Source organism: Phascolarctos cinereus, unplaced genomic scaffold (assembly GCF_003287225.1).
Source record: "Phascolarctos cinereus isolate Bilbo 61053 unplaced genomic scaffold, phaCin_HiC Scaffold_2;HRSCAF=192, whole genome shotgun sequence".
Taxonomy (NCBI): domain Eukaryota; kingdom Metazoa; phylum Chordata; class Mammalia; order Diprotodontia; family Phascolarctidae; genus Phascolarctos; species Phascolarctos cinereus.
The window spans coordinates 352,244,397-352,255,003 of NW_027555625.1; the positions used below are offsets into that span (position 1 = coordinate 352,244,397).

Here is a 10,607-nt window from a genome sequence, read left to right on the forward strand (position 1 = left end):
GAGGAGACAAGGAAGCAGCAGAGCAGGAGGAGGGGGACGAAGAAGGCTGTGGTTCTTCAGCATTGGCTTCCAACTCATTAGAAGCAACTGGACTAAGGAAGATCCCAGGATAAAGATAATGAAACATACCTTCTCCCTCATGGCAGGGAGGTGGGGACTCCTAGGGTTGAATATAGAATACATTTTCAGACATGGTTTCTAGTGTATGTTTTTCTCTGTCACAAGGAAGGGTTCAGTCTGGAGGGGAAGCGGGGAAATGCTGTAATGACGTAAAGACAAAAGGAACCAATGAGATATATTTAAAATAAAATAAAAACAGCTGGAATCCCAGACTCACAATTTCATACATAGTCTTTCATAGGCCTGATGGCAAGTTATGGAGAGAATAAGCATTTTTATAGTACCTACTACATGGTAGGGGCAGCTAAGTGGCTCAGCGGTTAGCGTTACTAGGCCTGGAGTTCAAATTTGACCTCAGGAACTTGCTAGCTGTGTGACCCTGGGAAAGTCACTTAACCCCTGTTTGCCTTAATCCACTGGAGAAGAAAATGGAGATCACTCCAGTATCTTTGCCAAGAAAACCCCATGGACAGTATGATCCATGGGGGTCCTGAAGAATTGGATAATGATTTAATGACCAAACAATACGACTTGCCAGGTGCTGTGCTAAGCACTTTACAATTTTCTCATTTGATCCTCACAACAACCCTGGAAGGTAGGTGCTATTTTTATCCCCATTTGACAGATAAGGAAACTGAGTCAAACAGAGGTTAAGTGACTTGCCCAGGGTCACAAAGCTACTAAGTGTCTGAGGTAGGATTTGAACTCAGGTCTTCCTGACTCCAGCACCAGCTCTCTATGCACTTTACCACCAGCCTATAGTACATTAGATGCCTGACAATACGTTATTGGAAAAAAGGACTTGTTGAACCCGAGAATTCAATCAGTACCTAAAAATAACGGCTCACAAGCAATGTCTTCCTCACTCAGATTCTCAGAACTGGAAGGGACTTTAAAGGTGTCCAGTCCAAGTCCTCAACCCCAACCCATTCAAGGGTTCCCTCTGTTGAGACTCCTCCGGTGGTGACAAGATCTCTCCTTTCTGCCAAAGCCTCCGACCTGACCCAGCCTGCATCTGCCCCCCAGTCCCCTTATCCCCTTCAGCAGGGCCAACAAGGATCAGGCCACTAGACACCAGGAACACGTGATATATTCCAGCCTTGTGTTTTAGAACTGGACCAATCTCTGCCCTCTCAAAGTACCTTAGGGACCACAGGGTAAAAACTGATGACTTAGAACCATATTTGCCTAAGAGTTTTCACGATCCTTACCCATAGAAATCTTTAGGATGGCTCAGTGAGGTCAGCAGGGCAGACGTTACTACTCTAGGTCTAGGTAATAACTGAGGACCAGAAGGGGCAGTGATTTGCCCAATTTCACACTGATAGTTCAAGTCAGGAGCGGAATCCAGTACTTCTGACCATCAGACCACTGTGCTGTCTAGCTAGGTGGCAAAGTAGATACAGTTTGAAGTGAGAAGACCTGATTTGAAAGCCTACCTCAGATACTTACTAGTTGGGCAAGTCACTTAACCCCTTTGTCTCAGTTTCTTCATCTATAAAATGGGGATAATAGCACCTATGTCCAGGGTTGTTGTGAGGATCAAATGAGATAATAATTGTAAAGTGCTTAGAATAGTGCCTGGCACAAAGTGGGCACTATAGGTTAGCTATTATTATGGGTATTGGGGGAGGGGTGCAAATCGGGAGAAGAATGAGCGCGTGCTGGTGGGATTTTCAACTTAATTTGCAAGACTGGGATGCACCATTCTCCTAATAGGAGGAATGGAAAGCTCCTGTTAATGCCTCCATTCCAGCACCTCTCTGCCCACCCACCTGGAATAATCAGCTATGGCTAATTGCCTTATTGGGATCCAACCCCCCCCCAAAATACATCAATCCACCTTGTCCTAAAACTCCAAGGCCTACACCCCACCCCCACTCCCACCCCAAGGCTAATTCCCTAGGCCAATGAAGGCCACCACCCCAAGCCTCCACATCTCCCAGAAGCAAGGCCCAGCTTCAAGGATGACTCCAGCAGTAAGTAGTAGGTGGAGGGTGGGTTTTTATTAACATTTTTGTGAAAATGGAGAGACAGCAATTCCCAGTCATGATTGTCACAGCATGTGTAGATACAGCTGCAGATGAAGATGACCACACTGAACACCAAAAGCTAACCGTTACTCTTCCCAAAGATGCCACAGGCTGTGATTGTCTCCTTGGGACTAACCAACCAGCATCTACAGAGGAGAAGAAATTCGCTAGAAAATGGGGATTGGACCATCTGATCAAATAGATTTCATTCGATTAGCTTTGCTACAGGCTGTAGATTTGTTTGCTATAAAACTCTCCCACAAAAATTAGTTTTTAAATATACATATTTAATCTGAACTGCATTGATTAAAAAATTAAAAATTGATGATTTTTTTTACATTAACTTCACAGTATTTGTTTGCAGATGACGACAAACCCAGTGTTAACGAGTCAGGGCAGGACCGCTCTCCAAGAAAATAAACTCTCCAGGACTGGAATCACCCACATGGGAGACAGTATGCAGCAGCATCTCCCAACCGTTCCACGAGGAAGTGACCCACCGTGGGAAGAGCTGTGCTCAGACCTATGGCCTTCACACACACACACACACACACACACACACACACACACACACACACACACACACTTCAGCAGAATATAGACACAAGTGCAAAAGTCCTTGTTGAAGCTGCCCAGTGGCAGGAGCCAGGAAAACAGCATCTCTACAGCGAGAGTTCAAGTATTTTCTTCTTTTTCCCCACAATTACCACACCTTGGAGTCCCTGACACCCACTTGCCTGACCTAGCCAGATCCCTAGGCTTTCCTAGGCTAAAAGACCTAAGCTCACAGAATCAAAGAGATAGAAAGAACTTTAAGGACCATCTAAGTCCAATCTGTATGGAAGCAGAAATCCTTTCTATAAGACATCTTTGTCATGTAGTGGAAAGAGGGCTGGACTGAAATCAGGGGACACAGATTCCAAACCCAGCTCTGCTACTTATTCCCTAGGTGAATTTAGACAAGTCCCTTTTTGCCATGGGCCAGTTTCCTTATCTGTAAGATGAAGGAATTGGACTACATGATGAAGTCCTTTTCAGCTCTAGACCCTGGGATCACCAGTAAGTGGCAATCCAGCCCTCTGCTTGAAGGGCATCCAGTGAAGGGAAATGTCAGCCACATATGGCCCTACCTGCAGCCCCCTGTCTCACTACTGCTTGGGCGTGGACCGGGCTTGGTATGGAATATGTGAGTCTGCAATTTGCTTTTCTTCACAGAGATCACAAAAAAACATTATGCAAAATTTTAGAGTAAAAAAATAAAAACTTAGAAAAACTGCAGCTACCCTTCTTGCCAATACTAACATATTAGTCACTTGCTCCCTTTACCAAACAAAGAAACCTTGGAAGCACTACAGTGGAGATAAACTCATCATTTAGAATTAAAAAAATGTTTCTAGCAGTTATAGTGTCACTTCAAATTAAAACCTCTAATAAATATTACATCAAGTTTCATCAGGAGAAAAGGAAAATAACTTAATTTTAGTAGACTTTGTCCTCAGTGCTATTTCCAATCACAGCAAAAAATATATACGTATGCCTATCTATATGTGTAATGTATGCATTGATATATTATTCAGTAGGCTAAGACCACGATACGGAGTCACATGTCCACAGGACGACAATGCATGTCACATTTTCCAAAGCCATGTAACAGTTTCAGCAGAAGTACAGGTACAGTCAGGTAGTGAAATGAGACACATGCCATAAATAAAATGAATTTTCACATTACATTCAGAGTTCAAAAGGGGCTAGTGCCGGGGGAGGTGGGGAGGAGGGTTCGTCGAGGAGAACTAGCCGAAGTTCCCCAAAGAAACTAAGCCTCCCCAACAGGCTGCAGCCAAACAGCTCCCATATGGCCCTCCTGAAACCACACACCTCCTGCCACAGTCAGTGCTCACGACATCGCCCCACAAGGGAGGGCAAAAACTAATGTGCAAAAAAAAAAATCCCCCCAGTAAAATCTGAAGTGTTTCAGGGAGCAAGCTCAGTGCTATTAATAACAAGCAACCTTATGGAAATTCCAGGTAAGTGGGGGTGGATGATGGGGAAGCAGAGGCCAGTGGTCAAACCCCCTCAGCCCCACCTCACTCAGGAGGGCAGCCAGCCAAGCAACACTCAAGTCCACAAACACACCCAACATCATTTGCTCAGACGCACTCAGGGACTCAGACTCAAAGGGGCAAATGGTTGACAAAATTAAACTTGACCTCACTCCCAGACTCCACCGGCAAACCTCCTATGAGGCATATCCAACTCCCAGGCCCTAAGGAGAGGCTGGCCAGTCACCTGAGATTTTGCACAGAGAAGGTCGCTCCAAGTTGGTGAACTCGGGTCCTCTAACTCCAAATCTGGCTCTCTTGCCCCTTCACCTAGGACCCACTTGTTTCTGTCTCCAGCTTGATTCTGTCCCTAAAACGAGCTCAGTTTTGAACGGATCAATCTTCCGGCCTTAAATCCTACATTTAACAGGATAAGGCTACCTCATATGTCCACGTGCCTCAACACACATACTTGAATAACTGTTCCTCCCTTTCCAAGGGCATACCTATTACTCTATCTGCCACTTTCCTGGGCTTCTCCCATGGCTACCATTCCTCAGCCCTCCAGTCCCCACCTCTCCAACTTAGAATATGGAATTTGGACCATTTGGGTTGTTCTGTGGCTCGTCCAACACCAAATTCTGCCCCACTACTCTCAGAGTACCAAAGAGGTTCCATTTGTGTGCTGATCGATCCCCAAGTCCCCTAACAGAACTCACTAGGCAATTCACACAGACATCACTCTGTATGACATACATAACCTTCATTGGGAAAAGGCAGTAAAAGGCAGGTCCCACAAAAACTCCCTTTTAAATTCCAAAAGGCCTACGGAAGGAAGATGAACATGCTATGGGATCAGTGAAAGAGGAAACCTTGAAAAAGACATATACTTAAAGGGAGAAACCTAGGAATTGAACAGTGGAAATGAGAAATAGCCACATGAAACCCCCTGAGAAACAATCAGGGAGAGAATGTTAAGTGGAACTTAAGGGAAGTCTCTCCATCTCCCTGTCCCTTGGTGATTGTTGCCTGGGGCCCAGTTGGGAAAAATAAGGAGGTCAGCATGGAAAGTATTTTAGTGTCTAAGAAGCACATTCTCTTCTTTTTGAGCTAAGAAAAAAAAAGGCAAAAAACCACAAGGTAAGAACTTCAAAAGGCAGGACCTCTTGGCATCTAATCACAACTCTGGAGAAAAGGTTTTTCTAGAGGCAGCTTCAGAATTTTCCAACTTAGAGGTTAGATCAGGCATTCCAGAGACTGGTGATGCAAGACCATCTCTCCCAACAGTTTCTGCATGTCCCTGTCCTACAGTAGGACAGCCCAGCCTTATACCTAAAAGCCCCTCTGGCTAGATGTTGCTGTGGAGCATCAAAAGAGCATAGGTACAACCATTCTCCAAATCAAAAAGACATAGACACACACACACACACACACACACACACACACACACACTAGCCAAACCCCAGCTCCTTCATAAAACTTCAAACTACCAGGGACTTGACAAGGCCACAGTGAAACTTTCGGATGTGCCGGTACAAATCCCCAGACTGTGTAAAACGTCGCTCACACCACTTGCAGGCATGAGGCTTTTCTCGAGTGTGCACCACCGCATGCCGGCTAAGATTGTGTGAGTACTGGAAGCTCTTGCCACACTGCACACAAGTGTATGGCTTCTCGCCTGAGTGTGTCCGCTCATGCCTCTTAAGGGTGTACATGCATGAGAAGGTCTTTCCACATAGTGTGCAGGTGGGCACTGACCCCTCTGGTGACAGTCGAGCTCTTGAGCCACCATCCTTATCCCGGAAGTGAGAGCTCAGATGCAGCTGTAGGACATGGGGGCTGGGGAACACCTTGCTGCAGAGGGGGCAGATACAGATGTGGCCAGGGGGCCCCAGCACCTCTGAAGCAGAAAGGTCTGATGCATCCAGGTCATCTTCACTCTCATCCCGCTCTGGGTCCAGCTCATCTTCTTGGCCATGAAACATGTGGCCCAGGCTTGTGACCAAGCTTTTAGCCACAGGCCCAAATGGCTGGCCCGCTGGACTCCTTGCCTTGCCATCTTCCTGGTCTGACAACGAGTTCTGTTCGTCTTTCACCATCAGTTCGGCTTCCTGCTGCTGCTGCCGCCGATGATCCGAAGCCAGCTGTCTGAAGACATAGGAAGTATGGTGGGCATCCCTCCCTGAAATCGGCTTCAGAGACAGATCCAAAGCACACTCTGAGTCACCAGGGGCCTGGCTGGGTATTGGGAGCCCAGTCCTCTGAGAAAGAGAGACCCCCACACCATTATCCAAAGGTTTGGCCTTCTCAGGACTTGGACTTAGGTCTACCTTTTTCAACAGTGAGGATGGTCCCATGAGGTTGTTAGACCAGGTGGGGTGGGCCCCAGAGCGATCATACTCTAGGGGACTGAATCTTGGCTGGCCAGGCAGTTCTAACTCATGGCCCAGGGATATGCTGGGGCCCAGGAAAGGTCTGTCCTTCTCTTCCTCAATCACTAGTTCTTTTTCCTTTAGTTTACCCTTGCAGACTTTGACAATGTCATACATGTGGAGGTAGCTGGCAGCAGCTAAGATGTCCTCAATGGGCAGGCTGCTCAACTCCAGCTTGCCCTCATACATGAATTCAAGCAGCAGGCTGAAGGCTGGGGCCGTGACAATGTCACTGTTCAGATGTACAATCTCCCTTTTGTCTAACTGGTCCCTGTAGAAGAGGTAGAAGTACATGCTGCAGGAAGCCAGCACAGCTCTATGAGCCTGGAACCGAGCTTCCCCGACAAGCACAGTGGAGTCGCACAGGAATCCTTGGTGTCTCTGCTGACTCAGGCACTGCAGCAGCTGCCGGCTGTGGTCCGGGAACTCCATTCTGCCTTCATAACCTGGGCACAAACAGGAAAAACTTGAATGCGCCTGGAAACTCAAACCTCCTAGCAGCTGTAACCAAACAAGTCGGCTCTTCTCTCTGCTAGCTGGCTCGAGCTCTCCCTCCCTCCTTGCCTGCCTCCCTCCCTCTCCCCTGCCTAGGTAGCAAAGAGCCAGTCAGGAATAATTGTTCACTGGAGTTTGGTTTGTATTAAACTAACTCTCCCATCCCTCGGCACCTGCTGGGGAGCAGGAAAAACTTGATCATAAGTAAACAAGGGCTTCAGAAGAAGAGGGGGAGAAAAGATAGAGAGTGAGCAAAAGACTCGAAGGAAAAGAAACCTACAACAGAGGGAGAAAGAGAAAGAGGAGAGGGGTGAGGATAAGAAAGGGGGAGACACAGAAGAATGATCCAGAGCTTGGGAGAGAAGGGGAGGCAGAAGGGAGTGTGAGGAGGGAGAAAGAGATAGAGGACAAGAAAGAGACACCGAGTAAGGCAGAGAGTCAGAGACGACGAGAAACACTGAAATCCATAGGGGGAAAGAGAAGGAAAGAGACAGAAAAATGGAAAGAGAGGGAGAGAAGCAGTCTAACCTTTGTCTCACTCAGAAGAGATAAATCCCACAAGTGCAAGTTACTGTGATCACAGAAGCTGCCCTCCTCTCCTCCCCCACCCCTTCCCAGGCCCTTGCAGAGCCCCCCAGCCCCCCAGACCCCCCTTCATTCCCTCCCTCCTCCTCCTCCTCCTCCTCCTCCAGCTCCATGGGAGCCAAACTTCCCCCGCCCCGAGAATGAACTTCACTTTTCTTTGCTACAGCGAAACCCAGGACTCCCTGACCCGGCCAGAGCCAGATCTCAGAGCCAGATCTAGAGCCCGAGTCCAAGCCCAAGTCGGAACCAGAGCCCGGGCCAGAACCAGATCCGGGCTGGAGTGGGAAGGAAAGCGAGGAAAAGGAGGAGGAGGGAAGTCTTTTCAACTCCAAGTTCCCCAAAGCCAGCAGCCCCCTTACCTTCCCCGGGTGCCCCCTGGGCGACAAGCCGAGCATGGACACCCCCCTTCTCCGCCTCCTTCCCTCCCTCCGCCTGGGCGGGCGCCAGCACCCGGGGCCGGGAGCAGCCACCACTGCCGGGCCAAGGGGGAGAAGGAGAGTGAGTGTGTGTGAGAGTGTGCAAGAAGGAGAGAGGGAGGGAGAGAAGGAGGGAGGGAAGGCTGCTGAGAGGGGGAGAGGGAGAGAAGGAGGGGGGGCGGGGAGAGGAGTGCTCGGTTTGCTAATTACAAGGCAAGCTGGAGAGTCAGCTGCTCCGACTTCCCAGCGATAGAAATGTTACCTCCAGCTGCGCTCCTTTTAATGCCATATGTTGCTCGGAATCTCGCTACCAGCCAACCACAGCGGGGCCGCCTTTTAAAGTTTCTCCAGCCCCATTGGGAGCTGCGCGATGGCAGCCCCGGCACTCCCTTGCTCTCCCCGAGCCGCCGGGCCCCGGGGCCCAGCCGGGCTGACCCTCGCCGCTGCCCTAAAGTTTCTACCTCTCCTTCGTCCCCCGTCCCTCCCCCGCGCCAGTCCCGAGCTCAGAAGCAAAAAAGTTTCAGGAAGTGCGCGTCGAAGCTGCCGCGGCCCGGCGGGGGCTGCGTGAACCAGGCTGGGACTGCGGGGGCCGGACAGAGGCTGCGGGGAGCAGTCCAGCAGCTACCCCGGGGAGGGAGCAAACCGTGTGCAGGGCTGGCCGCAGCTGGGAGCCAAACTTCGGAGCCGGGAGGGAGGGCGGGACGGACCCAGGGACTGAGGGAGGGACGCACAGAGGGGGCGGAGATGCCGGGGACTTCCAGGAGCGGGACAGGAATGAGGTCACCCCACACACCCCCTTCCCCACCTCCGCCTGGGGCGGGCTGGTCCCAGCCCCGGGCGGCCCCTGGAAGGCGGGGTGAAGGGGGAGAACGAGGGAGGAGGGATGGGCTGGACAACTAGGAGGCTGCGGCTGCTCCAGCGGTGCGCGCCCCCTCCCCGCTCCCCGCCAGCTGCGGCGCCCGGTTCGCCCCTCCCTGCAGGGCTCAGCCCCGGTCTGGGAGTGAGCTTTAATAGGAATATGTGCGCGCGCCTAGCAGGTTGGTAAACGGCCGCTCTCGCGATACTTGTCTCTCTCTGGCCAACCCCCCACCCCCATCCCGGGCCCACTGTCCAGCCGAGCCCGGGCGCCCCCTCCCCCCACTCGACCGGATTCTGTAGAACCAGCCCCCTGGCGGGACTGCGCGCCCGCTTCTAAGCTGAGCCTCGAGTGCTCCAAGAGCCGTGGGTGGGGGCGCAAGGTGGGGGGGGGGAGCGGGGAGACTCCCTGTGCTCGAGTCGAAGCTAGGAAATACCGCGGAGTCTGATTCGGGGCTCTCCTGACCTGGTCACCCCAGGGCAGGGCAGCCAAAGTAGATTGGGGCGAAGGGGAGGGGACGCCTGGGGCAGTAGAAAGAGCTTTGGGCTTGGGGGTCTGGACATCTGGGATCTCCAGCTAGTTCTGAAGCTACCTCTTTGGGCAAGTCCCTTCTGCTCTCCAAGCCTCAGTTTCACCATCCGTAAAACGGGGTTGTACTAGATGACCTCTAATGTCCCTTCCAACTATAACAGTCTTACGAAGCGAGGAACTTTAGAACAGTACGTGGGAGGATGTGCTACTAGATGTTACCGGAATTGGACAGCCCGCCTGGTTCTGGAAGTCCAAGGACCGGGGTTCAAATGTCGCCCCTGACTCTCACTACCTGCGTAAATTTGGACAGGTAGGTCACTTAAACCTTCTCGGCTGTCAGTTTCCTCATTTGCAAAATAAGGGCGTTTACTAAGTGGTCTCTGAGGTCCTTTCACGTTTGTCTCTCAGAAGCACAACTGGCCACCTCCTCTTGAAAAACCTTCCCTTCTCCCACCACCCCGATCGATGTTCTCTGCCCTCTCAAATCGCTTTGTATTTATACCCTGTACATATTGGAACCTTAGAAAAATGTAGGGCCATTGAAGCGCTTAGCACAGTGCCTGGCACTTAGTAGGCACTTAATAAATATCTGGTCCCTCCCTCTCCAGAGCCTCATATGTGCCTTCCTCACCCGTAGCAAATCTTTAGTAAATGTCGAATTTAACCCAAAGTGATTTGGAAGCCTGGACTACCTTCCCTGTTCCTAAGCCCTCCAAGCTGGAGATTCTTCCCTGAAGCCCAATCCTTCTCCCTCCTGTGAATAAAGAAACATTTACTAAGCCCCTACTGTGTGCCAACCACAAAGATTGAGTCTAACATTTAATTAGCTGTAATTCCGCCCATGGGAAAAGTTTAACCTTTGATTCACACAGGAATAGGCACAGGTTCACACTCACACTCCTTCAGACATATTTTTCCCAGGCACGATCACAAAATGTGGTTCCTGAGTCTCTCTTCACATTTACAGATTCACACTTATGCTTTCCCCAGACACGCTCAGACTTACAGATACTCCCCGACACAGACCTACCTCCCAGATACATATTTACATACCAGGCACCATCCACAGAAACACTCGCCTCAAAAACTCACATGCTTTG

The 10,607-nt window shown here is 50.3% G+C and overlaps 1 protein-coding gene across 2 annotated transcripts; it reads right to left on the minus strand.

Moving 5' to 3' along the window:
* Positions 1 to 2,104: 2,104 nt before the first annotated feature.
* Positions 2,105 to 8,615, minus strand: ZBTB42 (zinc finger and BTB domain containing 42). Of its 2 annotated transcripts, none has more exons than XM_020979468.2 (2): positions 8,383 to 8,615; positions 2,105 to 7,070 (listed from the first exon to the last, which is right to left on the minus strand). In XM_020979468.2, the coding sequence occupies exon 2, from the start codon at positions 7,054 to 7,056 to the stop codon at positions 5,674 to 5,676; it is 1,383 nt and encodes a 460-aa protein (XP_020835127.1). In that variant the 5' UTR covers positions 7,057 to 7,070; positions 8,383 to 8,615; the 3' UTR covers positions 2,105 to 5,673. The 2 variants fall into 2 exon arrangements, with proteins under 2 accessions (XP_020835127.1, XP_020835128.1); XM_020979469.2 differs by lacking the exon at positions 8,383 to 8,615 and adding an exon at positions 8,064 to 8,139.
* Between the last annotated feature and the right edge of the window lie 1,992 nt (positions 8,616 to 10,607).

Coding starts and splice junctions, on each gene's coding strand:
- ZBTB42 (XM_020979468.2), bottom strand. CDS start 7,056: ATGGAGTTCCCGGACCACAGCCGGCAGCTGCTGCAGTGCCTGAGTCAG.